General features: G+C 34.4%; 1 protein-coding gene across 1 annotated transcript; it reads left to right on the top strand.

Moving 5' to 3' along the window:
• The first annotated feature begins 5,465 nt into the window (after nucleotides 1-5,465).
• LOC145814319 (glyceraldehyde-3-phosphate dehydrogenase, cytosolic-like) lies at nucleotides 5,466-25,963 on the top strand. Its single transcript, XM_082910990.1, has 12 exons — nucleotides 5,466-5,541; nucleotides 5,625-5,655; nucleotides 5,747-5,847; nucleotides 7,561-7,676; nucleotides 7,771-7,870; nucleotides 24,251-24,397; nucleotides 24,497-24,557; nucleotides 24,644-24,757; nucleotides 24,946-25,084; nucleotides 25,298-25,381; nucleotides 25,496-25,585; nucleotides 25,669-25,963. Exons 1-12 carry the CDS (start codon nucleotides 5,536-5,538, stop codon nucleotides 25,715-25,717), a joined length of 1,038 nt encoding a protein of 345 aa, XP_082767116.1. The 5' UTR covers nucleotides 5,466-5,535; the 3' UTR covers nucleotides 25,718-25,963.
• Nucleotides 25,964-26,628: the final 665 nt, after the last annotated feature.

The following is a 26,628-nucleotide window of genomic DNA, read 5'->3' as shown; positions in this document are numbered from 1 at the left end:
TATGCTAGTATATCTTTCTTTATTAGTATATAATATGTAATAGCATAACTCTGCTAGCTCAAATACCTAGAAGTACACTAAAATGTGCTTTTGATTAATTACCTTTTTTAATACATCCTCTTTCAATTTGAAAGAATTTTTTTTTGAAATCATATTGGCATTGCGTCAACAAACACTACCTCTGATTTTTTAAGCCATATTGTCTCATGAATTTAATACTCTAAGGGTATGTTTGATTGAGAGGATTAGAATATGAGATTGAAATTATTAATCCGTAGATCCAATAATCCTGTGTTTGTTTTGAAATTTTGTTTCAGGATGATTAATCCAACAAATTTGTAGAATTAGTATTAATAGGGTAGGGGGATTATTTATCCTGAACTGAGAAATAAAATAAAAAAACACTTTTACCTTTGACTAAAAATTAAAACACTTATTATTTTTATATAATTTTATATTTTAGAAAGCTAAAAATAATTTTTAAAATTTTAGAAATATTTTTTGATATTTATTTTATCAAATTAATTTATATTTTAAAAAAAATTAAAAAACAAACTAAACATGACCTTTGTATTTTGCATTTTGTATTTTGCTTTTATTTATTTATTTATAATTTTATTCAAAACCACGTTTATGAAGAAATTTCGATAAAGTAAAGATTGTGAAGAAACATTGATGGAGGATAAGATTAGAAAAAAAGATAAATATAATTGTAATCCTATATTTATATGTTTTCTTATCCAATGTAAATCAAACAATAGACAAGGGGATAATTTATTATAGTAATCCAATTGGATAGTGAATATTACATTACTTTGATGAGATTATTAATATTTTCACTATTAGTCTTATGAATCAAACATAGCCTGAGGGGAAAAAATGATAATTGTTATATCCTTTCATTCTGCAATGAGTTGAAGTTGATGGATGTACATACTTAAGACGCTAAGGGTTCAATTTTTTTTTATTTTTTATATTTTTTTATGAATATAGATATTAGTATGCCAAATGAGGAGGTTGGGATTCTCACCAGATGAGATCGGGTGAGACTACCCTGTCTCAAACCATTTTTTTACTATACAATCACTCTAACTTGATCATGCGATGGAGAGTGTCTTCTTGTCCCAAGCTACACCGTCACGGTCTCTCTTACTTGATCGTGTGATGAAGAGTGGCCTGGGACAGAGGAAGAGGGAGATATAGTTTTGGACAGAAGATCCCTTCCTTGATGAGTATCTCCTACCAAAAAGAAATAGAAGATATGCAATTCTTTTTGGGCTGACGTGGAGCCCAAACTAAATTTTAACTGTGTCCGTGGAGTCAATTTTGGGCCTAATGAATGGCATAGGCCTGTATTATCTCCAGGCTTATGTAGAAGTTTAAAATACATAACAATGGCCTGTTTGCTATAACTTATTATAAATTTAAAATTGATAATAAAAAAATTAAAGTCAAAAGTAAATTTTTCAACTTACGGATAATTTATTTATTTACGTTATTTTCAATAAATATGTTGTATATATAAGTTGCACAAAATATAGAATAAAATAAGTTATAAGTACCTCAAATAAGTACACTTTTTGACTAGGGATTGTTTGGAGTTGTTAAAATTATATTTTTTAAAAGTATATTTTTAAGATATATGACAACAAGATTTTTTTTTTTCAAAAATAGACCCTACCAATAAATTTTATAAAATCTTATCCAAGTGTTTTCTTAATTCAGTTGTGTAAACTATTATCAACACCACACATATATAACCCCCCCCCCCCCCCACCCCCTCCAAAAAAAAAAAAAAAAAAAAAAATTATACAAGATTTTGTGAAAAAATAGTAATAAAAAAAATAAAATTGGAGAACATGTGTTATGAAGATTGTGATTGATCGAGCGAATGGAACACACACGACCTTATATTGGGAAATTGAGGAGACAATAAAAGATACGAGATTTGATAATTGATTTGCAATACATAAAAATGAACACAATATAATTTTTGTTTTATTAATCACAAAAAGAGATTAAGTTTAAAACGGATATCCCGTAAACTATAGACTTCAAGGCAAGGCAATAGAAATTTGCCATATCATACAAATCAGAAGAAGCATTCAAGATTTTTTCATCTACTATTTTATCTGATACCTCTCAACCCTACTCCTTCACCATAGTCACCAACACAGAATCCCAAACCAAACTAGGAAACATCCAGAGATTGTTTGTTGTCTTCTTCCCTACCTGCTCTCTTACTCTCTTCCCTACCCACGGGTTTTGATGTGATTGATTTCAATCAAAAAAGAGTTTCGTTTGGATTTATGCCCAGTCGAGATATCTTATTCCGGTTTAATCAAAATTGACATAAACTTCTCAATCAAAATCCATCCTCTATTTTTATTTTTATTTTTATTTTATTTTATTTATTTATTTTTCCGATATGGGATTGTAAAATAAAAAGTAAATGGAAGCTAACCAATGAAAATTTTCTTAATTATTTAAAATTTAAAAAATTTAGTAATTTTAGATGAGGGTTTGAAACTTCTAGAAAGTTGCTCTCTTAAAACTCTCTTTATAAGATTTATTTTATATAAGTGAAATAATTTTTTTTTTCGATGTGGGATTATAATACTTTATATAAGTGAAACAACTCTCTGTTTTTTTTTTTTTTCTTTTTCAAAATTTGGGATTGTAATTATTTTGAAGTTAAATATTATGAGAGTTTCAAAATTTCATACATAATTTTAGAATGAGGGTTTGGAGCTCGTAGAAGGCTTCTCCCAAAAATCCAATTTTCCTTGTATAATATATAGATAGATAGTGAAACAAACTTTGGTTTTTCTTTTTCTCCCGATGTGAGATTATAAAATAAATCATAAACTAATTAGAGTTTTATTTTTATATGGTTAAATGAAAGTTAGCCAATTGAAATTTTTTTAATTTTTTAAAATTAATAAAATCAATATGAGAAATCGCGATTAAACCGGTAAATTGGTCAAACCCAAAATGGTTCAGCCTAATCGGTTAGGTCAAATGACCAACCAACTTATACAAAAAATAATTAATTAAAACTTTTAAATGTTATTTTAATTTTATTAAAATTTAAACTGTTTTGAGTTGAAGTATACACAATACTACACTATTAAGATTTCACTTTATATAAGTGAAACAACTCATTTTTTTTTTCTGATGTGAGATTATAAAATAAAAATTAATAATTATTTGGACGGAAAGTTTATTTTTAATCAAGCAATCTCAGCTTTTCAATATGTAATCATATCAATCTTTAGTTTATTTCGAACCAAACAAATCTAATCAATATATTTTAATAAAATCGCTAAAATTGTGATTAAACCAACAAATCAATCAAATCAAAAATGATTTAACCTAATCGGCTAGGTCACTTTTAAAATTTAAACTATATTGAATTGAAACATGTACAACACTACAATATTAAATAGGATGTGAGCATAAAATTCACTTTATATGAATAAAATAACTCATTTTTTTCCTTCTTGCTAATGGAGATTTTCTTAATTGTTTAAAATTAACAAAATCAAGAAAATTAGTATGAGATATTGAGGCTCCGTTTGGTAAGCATCTTAAAGTATAGTTCTACCCATTGATTTGAGTGTGTTGTTTGTTTGGAGTTTTCAAATAATAATTTTACACAAATTTCTCAAAACTCAATTAAAAACATAATCATTAGACCATCTCCAACGGTTCACCAAACCTGGCATCAAATTTGAAATTTGGTGAAAAAGACACTTTTTGAAACTCCAACGGTTTCACCAAACTGATATCAAATTGAGAATTGAATAAAAAAATCATCAAACTGAGAACAGGATACAGATTTCAACAAATTACTGTTTGTGACTGTTGGAGGAGAGGAACTGGTCAACCAGCCAGTTGCCCGGCCGGTTGACCAATCGGTCGACCACTTAATGGTTCAAACAGTTCAAATGGGTAGGTTCAAACAATTAAAATATATATATATATATATATTTTTGCCTTACCGGTCGACCAGCCGGTCGACCACTGAAAGGTTCAAACAGTTCAAATAGGTAGGTTCAAACAATTAAAAAAAGAATTTTTTTTTTTTTTTTGCCTTACCGGTCGATCTGCCGGTTGTCCCTGGAGCAGATTTGATGAAAATCAACCATTGGAGCATTCTATATCAAATTGAGAAAATGGTCATTTTTGTACTCAGATTTGGTGAAAAATTAGGTGAACCGTTGGAGATGCTCTTACTTTTCAAAACTCATAACTAAACACATAATTCAAAACTCTTTTTAAAACTCAATTCAAATAAATATTTTAATTTTTTAAATATTTTTAAAATATTTTAATTTTTTTAAGATTTTAAATTTTAATATTTAAACGATTTTTTTAGTTTTTTTTTTTATTTTTTGAATATTTTTAAATATTTTAATTTCAAAATATTACGATTTTAATTTTTTAAATTTTAAAATATTTTATAAAAATAAATTCAAACTCTATTTTATAAAAATATTTTTAAATATTTTAATTTTTTTGTTATGTATTTAGTTACGATTTGAGTGTAGAGTTGTGAAAGTAGTATAGAGTTTCGAGTTATGTGTTTGGTTATGAGTTTTAAAAATAATTTCTTAATTGAGTTTTATTTTATGTGTTTAGTTACGATTTAAGTGTAGAGTTATTTTTAAATTTAAAATATTAACATTTTAAATTATTTAAATTTTTACGATTTAAATTTTTTGAATATTTATTTTAATTTTTTGCTTATTAAATTTTTTAGATTATTTAAATTATTTAAATATTTATGATTTAAAATTTTTGAATATTTATTTTGGAAAAAAATTATTTCCTTTGTAGTATTTTCAATTAAAAAATTGATTAATGTTATTTTCTGTTAATAATAATTTTTTTAATCGAATTTTAAAAAGCGTTTGGTTATGAGCGTTGATCAGAATTTTTAATGGTGTGAAAGTAGTGTGTTTTGTTATGAGTTATATAATTTGAATTAAGTTTTGAAAACTCTTTCTAAAACTCATAATCAAATAAATTTTCTTACTTCACATGTCAAATCAAACTTTCAAAATTCAATTCCACACTCAATTCAAAACTCAATTTAACACTCTATTTAAAAATTATAACCAAACAAATTTTCTATACTCAAATCATAATTACACAACTCACAAACTCAAAATACAACTCATACTCTCAAATTATATTTACAAAACTCTACCAAACGCAACCTTAATTTTGTTAGTAAAATTTTAACATTTTAATCCTAACCACGTTTTCTGAAGAAATTTTTTTTTTTTACTTAAAAACATAAATTTACTTAAAAGCGTAGTTTGTTTCCACGTTCTCTTAATTAAAAATGTGGTTTAATTACGTTTTTACGGTTTTATAAATTTTTAAAATTCCATCCGAACTATGCGTAATTTGAAAAATCACTTGGTATTTTAGCTTATTTTGGGAAAAGAACTCACTTTCTGCTTCCCAACTCATTTTCCCTATCTAAAAAAAACAAACCCTTTGTTCCTCTGTCTCTCTAAACTAATGGGTAATCACTTTTCTTTGTAATTGTCTCGTAAAATTTGTTATTGTGTATCAATGTCTAATTTTAGTTGGTGAGTTGTCTTGTAAGTTCTGATAAGAAGATCAAGATCGGTATCAATGGTAGTGTTTCTCTCTTGCTTTAAGTTTTTTTTTTTTTTTTTTGGGAGTGGAAAGTTGTTGAATTAATTGATCTATGTTGAAATATATTTAGGGTTCGGAAGAATTGGTCGTCTGGTAGCCAGAGTTGCTCTGCAGAGAAACGATGTTGAACTGGTTGCTGTTAATGATCCCTTCATCACCACTGATTACATGGTATGTGTGTTTGTATATGCATGCTTATACATATGCTTTTACTCTGTTTGAATGGGGTGATTTGGTGAGAAATAATAAGAAATTATGAGAAATGGAATTCTTTTCTCATGTTTGGTTTGTAAGTTGGGTGAGAAATGAGGAGAAAGGAAGGTTTATGATGTGTTTGGTTAGAAGATTTTAGCAGGGATTTGGAAATAATAAAAAAAAAAAAAAAAGAGAGAGTGAAATATGAATAAAATATACTTATTTTTTTACATAATTTCATGCATCTTTTTCCTTTTTAAATCCAATGTCAAATCTTTCAATCAAACATAGCATTAGTGATGGGTGTGGTTTTGTTTTTAAATTTTTTTTTTTTATGACTTTTATATTAGTTACAAAATGATATACAGAGAAGAGAAGTAGAGGGGTGATGTAACCTAAATAAGTTGATGTGTAAAGAAATAGAGATGATGTGGCCTAAATAAGTTAGTAAAACCCCGTTTGGCATGCCCATTTGGGCTAAAATAGCCATATAAGACAAAATAGATTATTTTAGCCAAATAGGATAAAATGTAACATTCAACCCATAATTATTTTATTTTTTCACTCACAAAAGTCAAAAAAGTCAAAAAGCCTATTCCAAATGAGGCTTTTTAACTCCAGGTTAAAATAGTCAAAAAGTCAACCCGCATCCCAAATGAACCCTAAGTTGATTTTTTATATATATATTTTGCAAAAAAGAAATCTCACTCGTGTCCCTTTCACATGCTTTGCATTCTTGCCTATCCAAGCATGATTGTTTTGCTTTCTTACCTATCATGTTTGGTGAGAAAACACAAATAATTTCTTTTCTTACTTACATGAGAGATCACAATATTTTTTTTTTCTTTTCTTACCATACTATCTACTTTTTGATCTTTATGGTAATGGCTAGGTAAGATAAAAATATTTGGAGAAAATATCATTGTTATGGGTTTTTAGGAATCAAAATTGCGTGACAAAGTGTTCATATCAAATGACTTGTCTGCGTTATATATAGTATAGATATATAGATATTAGAAGGTTTTGCACACTCTTGATGGCTTTAGCACACTCTTGATGGCTTTACTATAAAAATGGTTTAATTTTTTTACTTTTTATTGATCTTTTAATTGTCCCTCTAACCCCCTTAACTCCGAGTCAAGTAGTTATTGGCCTAGTCATATAGGTGTAACTTTGTTTTGAAAAGTACAGTGTGTTAAGTGTGATTTTAACTTGACTCAAAGTCTTGGGTTATTTGCAACAATTAAAAGGTTTGTGACAAAGTGGGATTTGACGTAAAATATAAGGGTGCAAAATATAACTTATCCAAAAAAAAAAGTAGATGAATTAAAACAATTTCAATTTAAATAAAAAAGGGACGTAGTTGCTGGGAAATTTGATAATAAAAAAGTTGTCACTGGTTTGTAGATTTTATATAATAGAATAGACTAGATGATGTGTATATATGATGAGTGAGCTATGAAAATCAATCAATTCATATTTTACTTACTAACCCAAAAAATTATTGTAGACAAAGAGAAAGAAAGTTGAAGAAGTTATAAAAATTTGAAATTTAAATAAAAAGTGAAGCAATTGTAGGGTAATTTGACAATGAAAAATCTGTGACAAAGCTTCATTGATTTGTAGGCTTTATGTAATAGAATATATGTATGACTGCTAAGTGCGATTTTGTTATTGTGATATGTGCAGACATACATGTTCAAGTATGACAGTGTTCATGGCCACTGGAAGCATTCTGATGTTAAGGTTAAGGATTCAAAGACCCTTCTTTTCGGGGAGAAACCGGTCACTGTTTTCGGCATCAGGTATTTATGCCATTTCTAGCACCACTTAACTTTCCTGCATTTGAATCATAATGAAATCAGAGTCATTCTCGGCATATTTTGCATGAATTTTCAGGAACCCTGAAGAAATCCCTTGTAGGGAAACTGGTGCCGAGTTTGTTGTGGAGTCCACTGGAGTGTTCACTGACAAGGAAAAGGCTGCTACCCACTTGAAGGTTCAATTTTGATTGCCTTTTTTGTTTATTGATTTTTATGCATCAGTTGGATTGTATGATTCTTTTGATTTTGTTCGCTGTATACGATGATCTGTGACTAAAGTTTGATTGGTGTATATGTAATAAAAAATACACGAACATGCTCTTCAAATGATTGTTAATCAGGTCAACTTATTTGTGTTTTTTTTACCAAACCTGAGTTATAACAAAAAGTTTGATTGGTGTATATGTAATAAAAAAATACATGAAAATGCTCTTCAATGATTGTTAATCAGATCAACTTATTTGTGTTTTTTACCAAACTTGAGTTATAACAAAATTTATCACTACAACAAAACTGACTTTTTACGGCACCACATCAACGACATATAATAAATGCACGCCGTAGTTTCTCACTTTTACGACTTGCTTTTTTTGCATGTCGTAAATACTTTTCTAACTATGGCGGGTCTATTGCGTAGGCCGTGAATGGTAATAACGATGATTTTTTTACGGCTTGCAATGCACGCCGTAAATAATAAAACTTTCTACGACATGCATATAGCGTGCCGTTAATACATTAATTATACACGACGCACGTACGCCAGCCGTGAAAAGTGAATTCTTTTCACGATGCACACAACGCCCACCGTTAAAAGTATTGCACTTTTTACGACGCACACATTGTCTGCCGTTAAAAGTATTTCCTTTTTACGACGCACAATGTATGTCGTGAATTGTATGATTAAAATAATTTTAAAAAAAAGCTCCAAAATGAAAGTTGCGGCGCCAATTTTTTTTTCCCCCAAAATAACTATACCCAGCTGACTCTGTTCCCATGTTTCTTTTTTCAAACCCATTCTTTGTTCTCATATTCCTCTTATAATCTCTTCCATTTCTCATGCGAATTGATCGAATCCCAAATCTCGCCGGGCCTTTCTTGCTAGGTGAGCTCTTCCCAAATATCTCAGCTATCTCTTCCCATCTCACAGGTATATGTATCGTCAAAGAAAGCATGGAAGCAAGAAGCAATGGGATAACCAGACGCTTCACAGCTTATATCTAATTCCATCTAATTTTCTTACAAATTCAAAGGTGAACAACATTTTTCTCAAAACTTTAGGCTTCATGCTTTGTTTGAATTTGAAACCGTAATGAAACACTTAAATTTAATTTTTTTTTACTGTCTATTAGTTGAAAAAAAAATGAAGAGCTTCTTGACTATGAAGAAGAGGAACAGAAAGTCCCTGAATCCGTTACCACCAAAGCCAGTTTTCTTTGCATTAAGGTAATTATTTTTATTTTTTTTACGCTTTAAGGGTTTAGTTTGTGGATTTAACATGTACCATGTCTTATTTTTCAATTGTGTGTGTGTGTGTGTTTTTTTTTTAAATTTATTTATTATTATTTTCGTTTCTATCGCTGGAATGCAGCACATGCAAGTAATAATTTTCAATAATCCTTTGCATATGGCAGGTCTGAAAGGCTTAAATTTGGCCATAACAGTTAGTTTATTAAGTTTATGATAATTTTCTGTGTTTAATCTTACCACCTTTCAAAGTTGCACACCATGTATTTGAAAATTTGTTCCAGTCATGAGATGTATCAGAAAATTATAGCCACATGTGATTGTGAAACTGGTAGTCAGATGTCCCTAAATGTGAGTTCAATCAGTGAAATTTCTTGGTCTTTTTTTTACAGTCTCTTAGACTATTTAAGAAAGTTGAATGTATAACGTATTATGTTTCTTTGGTTATATATGGTGGCAGCAGGTGGAGTTTGGAGCCTATGGCAATGGTTGTAAAGTGCTTTGAAAATTTATGAAACTACCCAAAGGAGGAGGAGGACCAATCCAGTTTGGAAAGTAATTCAAACAGTTTCTGTTTGTTTCTTTTTCCCTTTTCTTCAGTTTGTTTTGAATTTTTTGGATGGGCTTTTAAGTGATGACTCTGAACCTTCTTTTTTGTTGTTTTTATTATTAGGTTTAGCTCTGGTTTTCCTCCCTTCTTCTGTAAAAAATAAAAAATAAAAACTGGTATTTTGTTTTGATTTTCTATAATTTTAGTTGGTTCCACTGTAGTTCAAGTTAAGGTCATTTGTGGACACTTTGCTCAGGATTACAAAGTTAATTACAGTTTTTATCAACTCAAATTCACATTCCTTTGTGAGTTTATTTGGTGGTGGTGTTATGGTTATGTTGTCTTTTGTATTCATCATGTTCATACCTTCCTTTGCTCTATGATTGAATTAATTTAATTGATAAGTACTTGTTGAAGGGCTTGCAGGCTTTGGATTCATTTTCTTTCTTTTCAACAGAGTAATTTAGTTTGTTGTGGGCTTAGTATTTGAGGATGGGTGATCACTTTGTATTGCTGGTTGATCGTTTGCTTACTGAATCGACTTTGGAAGCTGCAATCGAGAGCTTGAACTTTTCAAAGCAGACAACAACCTCAGGAACTGAAGACATCAAAATTGATATCTTTCACGTGACATATATTCAATAGATTGTTCAATCCCAAGGAAGATTGTAGAATACAGGATATGTTGTTCAAAATTGTGAAATTAAATAAATAGATTTATGAAGAAAACAAATTATATACCAAGAACATATGCTGATAATTACAACTAAATTTCAACAGAAATACACAATAAACAATAAAGGGTAAAGAGACAAAATCGAAGCCTGCACGGAAACAGTTTCCTTAAAAGAGATTTCGCCGCCTCACGGGTCGAGTGCTTGAGGAAACCCGGCGTCTGTCTCCCAGGATACGACGGTCAAAACCAGCTATGGCAGAAGCACTATCTGTCTAGCTTAGCGAACAAAACAATGGCAGCACTCTCTCACAATAAGAACTATCAAGCAAACTGACTTGTAAAATGGAAGCAAAAATTTCTATATTGAAACTTGACAGGAGGGTCTCAATTTATACATGTATAGGGGAGAGAGGAAAAGCCTCCAGCCTTTAAGGCTAGTCATTAAATCACCAAGCATCCATAGCCCCTTTCCATAAAATGAAAAGTATGGATGCCCAAAGGATTCACACCCTTTAGCCAAGAAAAAAGATTTAAATACTCTTTAAAATCCTATTCATGAATCTAACATCATGAAGCAATTTCTTATTCAAAACCCAATGGTTTTTGGCTCACTTGGACCCAACACAAAAAATGGTTAGGACCCACTTTAATATTTAATTAAAGTCACCACACTTTAATATTAAATTAAAGTCCCCAAAAATCATTTTTTCCAACAATCCCCCACATGAATAAAAATTGACCGAATGACTCAACAAACGGACATCGTTCAACAATAAAGACTCTGAAAGAGAGTACAACGGACTAACCCTGACATCAGAGAAGGTAGCTTTTGGCTTTGAACCTCTCCCAGTGAAAACCTATCGAGTTTACTGGCAGATCAGTGAATAAGACATCTTGAACTGCTCTACCGTTTATGTAAACTGAGACAATAGATCTTACACGGGAATTACTCCTACCACCATTATGTTCTCACTGGTGTGCCCTGTGTGGCCCTGGACACTAGCCTGGTTCAGCGAGTGGTTTCAAAGAATCTTGGCCTGCCCAATTCTTCTAGAAGCGGCCCCACTTCAAACTCATATAGGTGACTCTACTAAAGTATCCTGCAATACTTAGCTCAACAGCTTAACACATAAGAGTCATTAAAAGCTCAGCTTATCCTCTACACTTGCAGGTATCACTAATAGAAGGAATGGCTAGAGGTTTAACCTCCTCAGTGACATACCACCGTTACATGCAATTAGGTTGTCCCATTGAACCTAGATCTTGGGATCTCCAGTCAACTAGGTTGGGTTTCCATTCCGGTAACTTCCAAAGGCCTTAACCCCATTCCTTTTGACGACGTTTCGACTAACACTCGACTTAACCCTTTGGTTAGCGGATCCGCAATGTTGTCCTTAGACTTTACATAGTCTAAAAAGACAACTCCATTCGAGAGTAGTTGTCGTATGGAATTATGTCTACGACGGATATGTCTAGACTTTCCATTATACATATTACTCTGTGCCCTACTAATTACAGATTAACAATCACAATGAATACAAATAGCTGGCACAGGTTTAGACCAACGTGGAATATCTTCAATGAAATGGCGAAGCCATTCTGCTTCTTCTGTTGCTTTATCCAAAGCAATAAACTCTAATTCCATCGTTGATCTAGATATACACGTTTGCTTGGAAGATTTCCAAGACACGGCTGCCCCACCAAGAGTGAACACAAATCCACTAGTGGACTTTGAGTCCTTTATATCTGATATCCAATTCGCGTCACTATATCCTTCAAGCACCGCTGGATATCGAGTATAATGCAGCCCATAATCCCGAGTGTAGCGTAAATACCTTAACACCCGCACAATGCCCTTCCAATGAGAAGCATCAAGATTACTTGTGTATCTACTAAGCCTGCTAACCGAGTAAGCTATATCTGGCCTAGTACAACTCATCAGATACATTAAACTTCCAATTACCCGAGAATATTCTAACTGAGAGACACTCTCTTTATTATTCTTGGTAAAGTGTAGACTTAAGTCTACAGGTGTCGATGACACACTCGTATCTGATCCACTAAACTTCTCAAGTATCTTATCAACATAATGAGACTGAGAAAGTACAATTCTGCCAGAGATTCTGATAATCTTAATTCCCAGAATAACATCTGCAATGCCTATATCCTTCATGTCAAATTTAGAGTTTAACAACTTCTTGGTAGTTTTGATCATTTCATCGTTACTACCTATAATGAGCATATCAACAACATATAGACACAAAATGACATAACCTCTGTCAGTGTCTTTGACATAAATACACTTGTCACATTCGTTGATTCGAAACCCATTTGACAACATTACATTGTCAAACTTCTCATGCCATTGTTTAGGCGCTTGCTTCAAACCATACAAAGATTTGACAAGTTTACAGACTTTCTTGCTTTGTCCTGGAGCTGAAAACCCTTCAGGTTGCTCCATGTAGATTTCTTCATTCAAATCCCCATTTAAGAAAGTTGTCTTTACATCCATTTGGTGTATCTCAAGATTGCGCAAAGCTACTATCGCAATCACTATGCGAATGGATGTTATCCTAGTTACAGGTGAGTACGCATCAAAGTAATCCAGGCATTCTCGTTGCCTGTACCCTTTGATAACGAGCCTCGCCTTATACTTGTCAATAGACCCATCGGCCTTCATCTTTCGTTTAAAAATCCATTTGTAGCCTAAAGGCTTACAACCTGGAGGTAAATCTACCAACTCCCAGGTGTGATTCTGTAAGATGGAGTCAATCTCACTTTTGATCACTTCTTTCCATAAAGGACTCTCAGGAGAAGTCACAACTTCGTGGAAAGTTTGAGGTTCGTTCTCAACCATATAAGTCAAGAAGTCTGGACCAAAAGATTTGGATGTCCTAGCCCTCTTACTCCGTCTGGGCTCTTCTAAAACCTCAATTTGATCATTACCTGGATCATCAACATGATCATCCTCACTAGCAAGCTCATCAAATTGCTCCAAAGACCTTGGAACCCCTGCATCGGTTCGGCAAGGAAAAATGTCTTCAAAGAAACATGCATTCCTTGACTCCATGATGGTATTCCTGTGTATGTCTGGAATTTCAGACTTATGAACAAGAAACCGATATGCACTACTATTATGTGCATAACCAATGAATATACAATCCACAGATTTTGGGCCTATCCTAACCCGTTTGGGTGTAGGAATCGCCACTTTTGCAAGACACCCCCACATTCGTAAGAATTTATACGAAGGCTTAACGCCTTTCCATAACTCATACGGCGTCTTGTCCACCTTCTTCTGGGGTACTTTATTCAGAATGTAATTTGCAGAGAGAATTGCTTCCCCCCACAAGTTCTGTGGCAATCCAGAACTTATCAACATTGCATTCATCATTTCCTTTAGCGTCCTATTCTTCCACTCAGCAATCCCATTAGACTGAGGAGAATAAGGCGCCGTGGTTTGGTGGATAATCCCAGATTGAGCACAAGTCTCAATAAACGGAGATTCATACTCACCACCACGATCACTTCTTAGAGCCTTAATCTTGCGGCCTACTTGATTTTCAACTTCATTCTTATAAAGAACAAACTTGTCAATCGCCTCATCTTTGCTTTTGAGCAAATAGACATAACAATACTTAGTGCAATCATCAACCAAAGTGATGAAGTACTTATTGCCACCACGTGATTGTATAAATTTTAAGTCACACACATCACTATGCACTAAATCCAACGGTTCTGAACTTCTTTCAATAGAATGAAACGAAGATCTTGTCAACTTCGCTTCAACACAAGTTTCACACTTGTGTTTCGGATTAATCTTAAAAGATGGTATGTGATCTAACTTGATTAATCTACGTAAAGATTCAGAGTTCACATGTCCTAGTCTACCATGCCACAAATTGGAAGACTCAAGCATGTAAATAGAAGAAGATGCACCTTTATTCATCTTTGGGATAACAGTCATAACATTGAGTTTAAACATACCCCCCAACATATAACCCTTACCCACATACAATCCGCTTTTGGTAAGAACGACCTTGTCGGACTCAAAAACCATGTGAAAACCATGTTTACTAAGAAGAGACCCTGAGAAAAGATTTTTACAAATGTCCGGAACATACAGGACTTCGTTCAAGGTCAGCTCCTTTCCTGACGTCAACTTCAGGACCACCTTTCCTTTCCCCTCAACAATCGAGGTAGCAGAGTTTCCCATAAACAACTTCTCACCGTTTGTAACCGGTTCGAAAGTTGTAAACAGTTTCTGCTCGGAGCAGATGTGGCGTGTAGCCCCAGTATCAATCCACCAGCTTGTTGTTCAAACATTTTTGAAATTAAATAAATAGATTTATGAAGAAAACAAATTATATATCAAGAACATATGCTGATAATTACAACTAAATTTCAACAGAAATACACAATAAACAATAAAGGGTAAAGAGACAAAGCCGAAGCCTGCACGGAAGCAGTTTCCTTAAAACAGATTTCGCCGCCTCACGGGAGGAAACCCGGCGTTTGTCTCCCAAGATACGACGGTCAAAACCAGCTATGGTAGAAGCACTATCTATCTAGCTTAGCGAACAAAACAATGGCAGCACTCTCTCACAATAGGAACTATCAAGCAAACTGACTTGTAAAATGGAAGCAAAAATTTCTATATTGAAACTTGACAGGAGGGTCTCAATTTATACATGTATAGGGGAGAGAGGAAAAGCCTCCAGCCTTTAAGGCTAGTCATTAAAACACCAAGCATCCATAGCCCCTTTCCACAAAATGAAAAGTATGGATGCCCAAAGGATTCACACCCTTTAGCCAAGAAAAAAGATTTAAATACTCTTTAAAATCCTATTCATAAATCTAACATCATGAAGCAATTTCTTGGCAATTTCTTATTCAAAACCCACTGGTTTTTGGTTCACTTGGACCCAACACAAAAAATGGTTAGGACCCACTTTAATATTTAATTAAAGTCACCATACTTTAATATTAAATTAAAGTCCCCAAAAATCATTTTTTCCAACAATCCCCCACATGAATAAAAATTGACCGAATGACTCAACAAACGGACATCGTTCAACAATAAAGCTTGTTGGATTATTAGTGATACCTGCAAGTGTAGAGGATAAGCTGAGCTTTTAATGACTCTTATGTGTTAAGCTGTTGAGCTAAGTATTGCAGGATACTTTAGTAGAGTCACCTATGTGAGTTTGAAGTGGGGCCGCTTCTAGAAGAATTGGGCAGGCCAAGATTCTTTGAAACCACTCGCTGAACTAGGCTAGTGTCCAAGGCCACACAGGGCACACCAGTGAGAACATAATGGTGGTAGGAGTAATTCCCGTGTGAGATCTATTGTCTTAGTTTACATAAACGGTAGAGCAGTTCAAGATGTCTTATTCACTGATCTGCCAGTAAACTCGATAGGTTTTCACTGGGAGAGGTTCAAAGCCAAAAGCTACCTTCTCTGTTGTCGAGGTTAGTCCGTTGTACTCTCTCTCAGAGTCTTTATTGTTGAACGATGTCCGTTTGTTGAGTCATTCGGTCAATTTTTATTCATGTGGGGGATTGTTGGAAAAAATGATTTTTGGGGACTTTAATTTAATATTAAAGTATGGTGACTTTAATTAAATATTAAAGTGGGTCCTAACCATTTTTTGTGTTGGGTCCAAGTGAGCCAAAAACCATTGGGTTTTGAATAAGAAATTGCCAAGAAATTGCTTCATGATGTTAGATTCATGAATAGGATTTTAAAGAGTATTTAAATCTTTTTTCTTGGCTAAAGGGTGTGAATCCTTTGGGCATCCATACTTTTCATTTTGTGGAAAGAGGCTATGGATGCTTGGTGTTTTAATGACTAGCCTTAAAGGCTGGAGGCTTTTCCACTCTCCCCTATACATGTATAAATTGAGACCCTCCTGTTAAGTTTCAATATAGAAATTTTTGCTTCCATTTTATAAGTCAGTTTGCTTGATAGTTCCTATTGTGAGAGAGTGCTGCCATTGTTTTGTTCGCTAAGCTAGACAGATAGTGCTTCTGCCGTAGTTGGTTTTGACCGTCGTATCCTGGGAGACAGACGCCGGGTTTCCTCAAGCACTCGACCCGTAAGGCGGCGAAATCTGTATTAAGGAAACTGCTTCCGTGCAGGCTTCGGTTTTGTCTCTTTACCCTTTATTGTTTTTTGTGTATTTCTATTGAAATTTAGTTGTAATTATCAGCATATGTTCTTGGTATATAATTTGTTTTCTTCATAAATCTATTTATTTAATTTCACAATTTTGAACAACAAGCTGCTTCCGTGCAGGCTTCGGTTTTGTCTCTTTACCCTTTATTGTTTATTGTGTATTTCTGTTGAAATTTAGTTGTAATTATCAGCATATGTTCTTGGTATATAATTTGTTTTCTTCATAAATCTATTTATTTAATTTCACAATTTTGAACAACAAGCTTAAAACAGATTTCGCTGCCTCACGGGTCGAGTGCTTGAGGAAACCCGGCGTCTATCTCCCAGGATATGACGGTCAAAACCAGCTACGGCAGAAGCACTATATGTCTAGCTTAGCGAACAAAACAATGGCAGCACTCTCTCACAATAGGAACTATCAAGCAAACTGACTTGTAAAATGGAAGCAAAAATTTCTATATTGAAACTTGACAGGAATGTCTCAATTTATACATGTATAGGGGAGAAGGGAAAAGCCTCCAGCCTTTAAGGCTAGTCATTAAATCACCAAGCATCCATAGCCCCTTTCCACAAAATGAAAAGTATGGATGCCCAAAGGATTCACACCCTTTAGCCAAGAAAAAAGATTTAAATACTCTTTAAAATCCTATTCATGAATCTAACATCATGAAGCAATTTCTTATTCAAAACCCAAGGGTTTTTGGCTCACTTGGACCCAACACAAAAAATGGTTAAGACCCACTTTAATATTTAATTAAAGTCACCACACTTTAATATTAAATTGAAGTCCCCAAAAATCATTTTTTCCAACAGGATATGCCAGGATGAGGATGACGATTCAAATATGGAGACACCTTGCTCTTGCTGTGGCAGCTTGAAGGTTAGCTGCATATGAATTGTTATGATTGCGTCTCTAATTAGAAACTTTCTAATTGTTTTAAAATTTTGACCTCGTCATTTTGTGAATTGACATATCATTTTGTCCTTTTAAAATGTTTTGTAATTATTTGTACAAAATCATGTTATACTTCTCATGAATCTTTGTCTGATCGGATTTGATTAAACTGGTCTTGATGAGCCTCAGTGGAACCTTTTGGCTCTATTTAATTATTTTGTGAATTTATTGTTTAAAATCATGCTATCATCACCTGTGTACCCTATAGCATTTGATTATAGATGTGATCCTCAAATGGAGTATGGATTTCACTTTCCCATTTGTTATTGAAGGTATGGCAATAAACGAGAAGAGTCTAGTAGAGTATTGAGTTGTTCAAGCTTTATCTGAAAACATAACGAGCTTCAAAAATATGTTCAAGTTTGGTTTGTTTATTCTCAAATGAGCTTCAATCAAGCCCATCATAACCTGAGCTTGAATATATTTGGTTTTTTATACAATTTAATAGTGCACATATGTTTATCGAGTCGAGTATGAGCCAAACCCAAATATTAACAAGTTCAAAAATTTGTTCAAGCTTGACTTGTTTACATAATAGTCAACCTCGAACAAGCTTTTGATGAGTTGAACATAAGTCGAGCGCGAGTAGCTTGGTTCGTTTTACAGCTCTAGTTGAAGGTTACTATTGGGGGAAATAGATTTTTTGTTCCCTTTTCATTCAATGCATTACCCAATAGTACCCTCAATTTCTCTGTTGAGCAATTCTGCTTGATTTTTGCAGTATGTCATCGCAGATGCATACAAAGATGATGTAACAAGAAAGGTGACAGTGTGTGTGAGATATGTCACCAGGTGGGTTAATTCCGTTTCAATTCTGCTTTTAATCTTATGAATGTGTTTTTTCTTTTTATAAAACTATTTTGAGTTTACATTGGGAACTATTTCTTTATACAATTGTTTCCTCTGTCAAATTGGAAATTTTTTTTAACAGAGTCTTTGTTCATTTTTTGGTAGTTTATTTATTGCCAAATGTGTGTTCATTGCAGCCATTCAAACCAGGCTATACAGCACCTCCTCCTATGTTTCAACTTGGGAGTATTCCAATGAACTTTAGGTACTTTTGTGATTCAAGTTTCTTTTTTTGTTTTTAATATTTTATTTTCGTATGTTTTTGTTAGATATAGTCTGTGGTTTGAATGTTTTTATCAAAGGAAATTGGGAGATCTCCAGAAGGGACCCGAATAACCCTTGCTTTATAGCTATGGTGACAACTGAGCCTAATTTTGTTGATCCAGACTATGATGAGTATGCTGCTTTTGAATCAAGAAGTCTGTTTTGCTGTCATTCTGTTGCTGCAATTGTGATTAATCTCCTTCTCTCTCTCTCTCTGGGTGTGTGAGCGCTTGTGTATGTTCTGTTCATAACAATATCTAAAGCAGGGAAATATGTCTCCTTGGCTACTTGATTTTGACGTTAGCATTTTGACAGCTTCTCTCATTTCTAGTCTGCAGTTCATGGTTCTTCTTATCTTACGGCATACCCTTCCCATATTAGTTAATGGGGCACAGGACTACTCTTTCCCATTGTTCTTGATAAGACAATACTTAGTTCATATCGACACACACACAAAGTAGAATATTGACAGTTATGAGACTCATTGTGATATAAAACTCACACTGTTGCATTCTATGGCAGTTGTTACTTTTGCGAACTACTGGAATTATTGTGCCAATAAACATTATGGTGAAGGCAGTGAATGCCATCAAATGTTGCCAACGCCAACGGGTGAGTACATAGTTTTTTTATATTACAGTAGTACCCTTTCTCACCTTCTCACCAATTAGGTTCCGTTTAGTTGTCAACAACTTTGTATGAGAAAGTCGTTCCCAAAAAATTTTGTATGGAACTCCATTTCATACTGTAACTTCTAACTGATGTTCTCATTAATTTAAAAAAAAATTAACCAAATTTCCCTTTTAATAAATATGGGGCTATAAAATATGAATTTCTTTTTATTCCAACAACAAGATAAGCTAATTTGTTATTTTTATGTGACAGATTAATTCTGTGGCTACAATTCCACAATTCACGCGTCAATCATTGAACGATAATACTACAGCTGACAAAAGTGACTATCTTTGGTATTCACTAAGGCATTAAAAACCTTTTGTTATAAAAATTTGTGATCTGAATCCAATGGCTTTGATATGTTTGATATCTTAATAACAATTCCTAGATACCTTTGCAGCACTAACATTCAAAGTGGGTCCCAAACAGTTCTTCATGTGGAATCACTTGGCCATGCCCTTCATGCTTTTATTGGAATCACTTGGCCATGCCCATTTTCCAATTCATATTTTCCTGTGTGCTTCGATTTATTACATCAGTTTATTACATGAGTTTATTATTTTCCTGTGTGCTTCAGTTTATTAAATCTGTTATTGTTTTCTGTGAGCTTTAGTTTTCTTTCCCTCTTCATCTATTTTTTTTTTTTTATAAAATAAGTAAAAAAACTTAATTTTCATGACACACCCATCCAATGATTTCTAATATATAAAAGAAGAATATCAGTTGGTGTTATCTTATTTTCACATGGTGTTGATTTTAGTTTAATTCCAAAAATGTTGGATTAGGTATATATATATTATTAAAAAAAAAATATTTATGTTAAGTTGTCTTTCTTTAGTTTGTGGAAACAACTGAGATGTTTATATACTTGATCCCTTCGTATAAGAGAAAAATCAGAGCTCAATAAAAAATAAAAATAAAAAATGTATTCTTTTAACCATCCTTGCTGGAAAGTGGAGTTTGTCATAAATGCCCTATGGAGATCAAACCATTGTTATTATTTGAGAATCTCAACTTTTGTTGGAATTTTTTAAATTTTGTGAGACTTTTCCATTCATTGAATTTTGCATTTTATAACACTTCACTTGATGCTTCAAATAGAACATATAGTTGTTGAACAAAGCCAATTTTTTTAATTTCTGTTATTATTTTCTGTGAGGGAAAACAAAATTGTTTTTTTACAAAATCTGTTATGTAAAATTGTTTTTTCACATCAGTTTATTGCTTTCCAAAATAGTTTATTACATTAGTTTCTTGATTTCCTGTATGATCCAAAGATTTAGTTATGGAATTATTGGGATTACATCAGTTTATTACTTCCTCGTCTGCTTCAGTCATGAAAATTTGTTTATTTTGCCTCTCCCTTGTCTGCTAGCTTGTGATTGAATTAGATACTAGTAAAAAATTAGAGAAGAAAAAGATTAGCTTAGGGATTATTCTTATAGTTCCTTATCTTATGTATTTGCTACTAAGTACTCAGGTAGAATTACATCGCATTGTCCCAAAAAGCGCCTAAAGCTACTAAAACTTACCTAAATTTCTTCTATAATAGATTGAAAGTTTCTTTTTAAACGTGTATATAATATATAGACTCTAATTTGACTTGGACTATTTATTTTGGAACTTACAATATAAAACCTATACAAACCTAAACCTTATACATAGAGATCCTTTAACATAATTGAGAGGGTAATTTTTGGTAAAAATTGGGCCGAGCTATGAGATGGTCATAGTGGCCCACAATACAAAGGGTTGAGTAAAAAAGGCCGTAAAAGTTACTTCGGCCCAAAAGAGGTATGGAATTACTCTGGCCCAAGATATGTATAAAAGTTACTTCGGTCCGGAAGCAACTTGAAGTTAGACCGGTCTTGGAGTTATACCGGTCTTGGAATTATACCGGTCGCGAATTGTTAGTTCGGTCTAAACCGTACCATGAGTTCTACATGAAAAGCCGAGATAGGAAAGAGTAAAAGGAATAACCGAACTAAGGATAGTTCGGCCTACTCTGTGGCTCAGCATAGCCAGGTTTATCTCGGTCGTATGGTAGTTCGGCCATGGCAAAAACCATCCCACTTGGTTTAAGCAGTGGGGGGGGTGTAAAAGGATAAGCATTATCCTTTGGGAGTATGAATCCTAGGAGGACTCTGCATGGAGGAATAAAAGTCCTACTAGGATTGTGCCACTCGAAACCTATAAGAAGCTCACAAACATCACCTTGGAGGAGGTAACACAACACATAATTTTGCTTTCTGAATACATTGAGCTTTGTCTATTTGTCAAGTTTGCTGACTTAGGCATCGGAGAGGTTTCCGGCACACACCCGCCGGCTAGCTCAAGTTTATATTTTCAGGCGACAAAGCGACGTCGTACGGAGGAGCGCGGACTTAATCAACGGGATTATACGAGAAGGTATATTTCTTTCCCGTACAATTAGCGCCGTCTGTGGGAATAACAAACAGAACAAAACCTCTTGATTAAAGCTTCTCCCCTTTACGATCAATGGCACACATTGAAGAATTGCCGCAGTCCGTCGTCGACGGACTAACTCCAGATGGGGGCACAAGCCGTGAAGGATTACCCTCTGTCCCTCCCATGGCGGACTTGGAGCCCCAACGACATAACACCAGGAGGGATGCTAGGGGGAGGTGAACTAACAGCCCCCGTCACTCTCGTTCTCAAAGTCCTGACAGGTAAAGGCAGAGGATTGACCCCCAAGCTCTGGAAGATCGCGTGAAAGAGCAAGATGAATTAATAAGAAAGATGGCGGCGGACATGGAGGCCTTGAAACGCCAGATGAAGAAAAAAGAAGTGGCAACAGGAGAGGGGCGCAAAAATAAGACGCCCCCTCGCCACTCCGAAAATCGTAGTAGGAATACTACACCCTCGCAAGGAGAGAGCAGAAGCCTCAGGACAGGCGACACTCAATCCTGGTCTTCCAAAACTCGTCACTCCAGGTCTGAGAGGACGGGATCTGAAAGATCATACACTGAAGGAAGCACGTATTGGCCCTCGCATTCGCACTAAACCAGATCTAGACAGACGGAATTACCCAGATCATCCGACTTACGAACCGTGCTCGAAGAGAAAGCACGATGCAAGGAGGATGCCAGGGCGCGGGATCCGCACAGAGTTTCTGCCTTACAGCGGTTGGCTCCTCGGACGCATGGAAGCGTCGAGGTTGGAATGCCAATACCGCGCCCTGCCTACGAACCAACGGACAAGGCATTGGCAAGGCTACAGACTTCGCCGTTTGTTCCAGCGATTGAAAACGCGCCCCTACCATCAGGCTTCCTTCAGCCGAAATTCACTACATATGAAGGAAAGACGGACCCCTACTCACACTTGAGCCACTTTCGCTAAGTCATGGCTGTATACAGGCGAAACGAGGCCTTAATGTGCATACTCTTCCCGTCTAGCCTTGGCGACCTAGGCTTGATTTGGTTCGAGAAACTTCCTGAGGGCAGTATAGCCTCTTGGGCGCAATTGGCAGAAGCCTTCGTGACAAGGTTCCGAACAAACACTAAAACCCCGGTGGAGATCGATCAGCTACTCAAGTAGGTGTTGCATTGAAGTAGATTAATTCCACCTTTTTCTCTTTTTAAATTTGATTTTTCTCTTGAGCTTTTTATGGCCTAGATTTAGTAGCAAACTATTGAGATCTTGAATTTTTGCTAATTTTTCATTATGACATTGCTTTTATGGGACCATTAAATTATCTTATTAATTTTGGAAATGTTTTGTTGATGTTTTAAATTTCTTGATCATTTCTTAATACCTCAAGAAATATTTTTTTCCATGAGTCGTTGGTTTTTGTACTTATGTGAAGTTTACTTTGTCATGCAGACAAAAAATGCAACATGATTAGTTGCTCCAGCTATTGCCGCGAGTTTTGGTGCCTTAACACATACATTGGGCATCCTCGTCCCTGTGATAGGAGCAAGTGGATTATGTGTAGTTTTAGATAATCTCTTAATAGTAGTTAATATGTTTAGAAAGTTAGATACGCATAGTTTTGGATGGTTTAAACTTTTTGTACAATTTAGAACTTAAGGATGTAGTTTTCGAATGTTTAGAATGTATAGACAATTGTTGAATGTTTATAATTTATGGATATAGTTTCCTTTTAATGTTTCAAACAATATTTTTGTGGTTGATTGATATTATGTGATGCTTGTTTGTAATATTTGTTAGATTGTGCAAAATTGGTCAAATCGAACCTGTTGAATTTAAAAATAAAAAAATAAAAACTGCATATTCTACGGCAGGCATAATAAGTCGTATTACATATTTTACGGCGCGCAATCAGCGTCGTTATTTGTCTCACCAATTAACGGCGTGCAAAAGTAGTCGAAAAAATAATGACGACGTACAAAATCTGTCGTTAAATAGTTTTTAACGACGTACTCTAGCATGTCGTAAAAAAAGTAACAACGACGCATAAAATCTGTCGTTAAATAGTTTTTAACGGCGTACGAAGCATGTCGTTGAAAGTGAATGAATTTCCATGACTGGTCATAATATGACGCGCGTTGCACGTCGTAGAAGGGTTTTTACGGCGTGCATTGCGCGCCGTAGAAACCTTTTTTTTTTGTAGTGTATGTTCCAAATGCAAGACATTTTGAACTTACTTCCCAAATTCAAATCGTTTTGAAAAGTCGTGTTTTGAGTTCTGGTTTGAAATCTTGTTTTGAAAACACGATTTCAAAATTTTTTACAATAAGTTAATCAAATCAGTAGATCACAATTCGAAAACATGACTCTGAGTTTGAAGTCGTGTTTTCATGTTATCAAAACACGAGTTCTCAAAACAATAAAGCAAGATAGATTTGAAAAGTAAGTTCAAAACTACTTCAGAGTTTTGGAAATGGCATGAATTTAGTAAAAATAATCCGGCTATTCGTTATACTGTTTCTGGTCAATGGGCTAAACTGTTTGGTGTAATTAGGGTGGTGCAAAGAAGGTGACCATTTCTGCCCCAAGTAAGGATGCCCCTATGTTTGTTGTGGGTGTTAATGAGAAGGAATACAAGCCCGATCTTGACATCGTCTCCAATGCTAGCTGCATTACAAACTGTCTTGCTCCCCTCGCCAAGGTTACACTGACACCAATTTAGAATCGGCTAGAATTGTTGGCTTAGTTAAAATTGGTGCATTGCTTTGCTTAAAATTTTCTATTTCAACAATTTTGCCAGGTTATTCATGATAGGTTTGGCATTGTTGAGGGTCTTATGACTACTGTTCACTCCATCACTGGTAAGTGCTTACATGGTTAGGTTGTTGCTTCGGGATATGATTTGTGATATCTTTTTCAATTTTCTCTCTTGTAAATCGTCACCCAGCCACTCAGAAGACTGTTGATGGGCCATCAAGCAAGGATTGGAGGGGTGGAAGAGCTGCTTCCTTCAATATCATTCCCAGCAACACTGGTGCTGCAAAGGTAGTCAGCAAATTATGTAAATGACACTGTCCTTATGTGTGAAAATTGTTGCCTGTATTTGATTTGATATCAATATCATTTGAGACGCGGAGTGTCAATGTGGTACTGTATTTTGTTCTGTTTTGTTCACTTTCATATTCTTATGGTGTTGAACTTTTTGATTAATTTGCATGTGTGTTTGCTTTCTTCTACTCTAACATGCAGTCGGAAAAGTTCTGCCAGCACTGAATGGCAAGTTGACTGGAATGGCTTTCCGAGTTCCGACAGTGGATATTTCAGTTGTGGATCTCACTGTGAGGCTTGAGAAAGGAGCTTCTTACCAGCAAATCAAAGATGCGATCAAGTGAGTGTTTATAGTATTCCTTCAAACTAGCTGCATTGTTTTATGTATTAGACAATCAAACTGAGATGCCTAGTAGATTTGTTTGATTGTATTTGTTTTTCAGAACAATAACACTTTAGTATGAAGTTTCTTTAACTGCCAATTCTCGTTTAGTGGTTGGGTTTTACTTCTGTTTTTTTCTGATCTTTGATTCTGTTTCTTGGTTAATTTCAGGGAGGAGTCAGGGGGCAAACTCAAGGGGATTATGGGGTACACTGAAGATGACGTTGTCTCAACAGACTTTGTGGGTGACAGCAGGTAGATTGTCCTACTGTTCTTTCCTTCCTAATGTTCTGGCTGATTAGGTTTGTGGGCAACACTCAGTGGATGTGATCTCATGAAATTGTTATTGAATTTGTGTGTTTTATGTAGGTCATGCATCTTTGATGCCAAGGCTGGGATTGCTTTGAATGAACATTTCGTGAAACTTATTGCTTGGTATGACAATGAATGGGGTTACAGGTAATTTCAGTACTCTATTTTACTCGCGTCGCTTGCACACAACGTTGCGTCGTCCCTTGACACAATCTTCTATGCTTTTGCAGTTCACGTGTGGTTGTCTTGATTGTGCACATGGCTTCTGTTCAAGCCTGATGCTAATCTCATGAGATGGTAGAGGGTGACTTTGTTTTGCTTGTGTCGTACTGGTTAGTGTTTTAGGTCCCCTGAGGTTTTGGTTTGGAATAAACTGCGCAAGAGTCTTGTGTAGTCTTGTTTTGGATGTTTACTTATGGAGTCTTTGTGTTATCTTTGTTTCCCTTGTGTTCATAGGAAAAATAATCGAAAATTCTATAATATATGAAAAGTTTGTATAATATATTTGAGGAGTGTTTATTATAATCAATTGTTATTTTCCTGTAAAAGCTTTATTTACTATAGTTTTAGGATATGAGTTGGGTTTGGAATGATATTGAAATTTTCATATTCAATGATAACAATTTTTTGTGAGCTTTTGTGCCTTTCTGTATGCTCGGCTAGAGGACCACCAAAGGTTAAGCCTTCATATGAAATGTTAAGAAGGTTACAAGCTTATTGATGTATTCTCTACACATCTAAACTTTTTTTGTATGGTTCTGATGTGTAATCCATACCATCATGTCTTCGGTGGCGTGGTTTTAAGCATAGAAAGGATTGAGTTGGATTTTGTTCGATTTATTAGTTAACTTTTGCTGGTAAAAAAAGCAGGGAAGAAGAGGGAGAGTTAATTCAGTTGTGGTCAAAATGTTGTTTTACATTGTGTGAAAAGTGTGGTTTTACATTGTGTGAATTGGTTAACAAATTCATTTTCACACCCACCTTACTCTTTATTTTCTTCTTCTGTTTGATTGATGTCCGTGAAGCTGGATGGTGCAAAGGGTCTATTTGGTATAGCTTATACCTTCTTGCAAGGTGGACGTTGATAATTAAAAAGTAAAGAGCAAAGTTAGAAATATCATTCTCTCATTTTTTTTTAATAATTAGCTTTTTAAGTTATTTTTACTTAATTGCACAAAGCACTAGAACAC

The sequence above is a fragment of the Camellia sinensis genome, unplaced genomic scaffold (genome assembly GCF_055761805.1).
Source record: "Camellia sinensis isolate YWXY unplaced genomic scaffold, ASM5576180v1 Unanchor1, whole genome shotgun sequence".
Classification (NCBI taxonomy): Eukaryota; Viridiplantae; Streptophyta; class Magnoliopsida; order Ericales; family Theaceae; genus Camellia; species Camellia sinensis.
This window is presented reverse-complemented; position numbering and strand designations above follow the sequence as displayed.

Excerpts from the sequence above, each read along its gene's own strand:
- LOC145814319 (XM_082910990.1), top strand. Across the intron at positions 5,848-7,560 it reads TCATCACCACTGATTACATG|ACATACATGTTCAAGTATGA; the intron begins GTATGTGTGTTT and ends TGATATGTGCAG. Across the intron at positions 24,558-24,643 it reads TACTGTTCACTCCATCACTG|CCACTCAGAAGACTGTTGAT; the intron begins GTAAGTGCTTAC and ends ATCGTCACCCAG.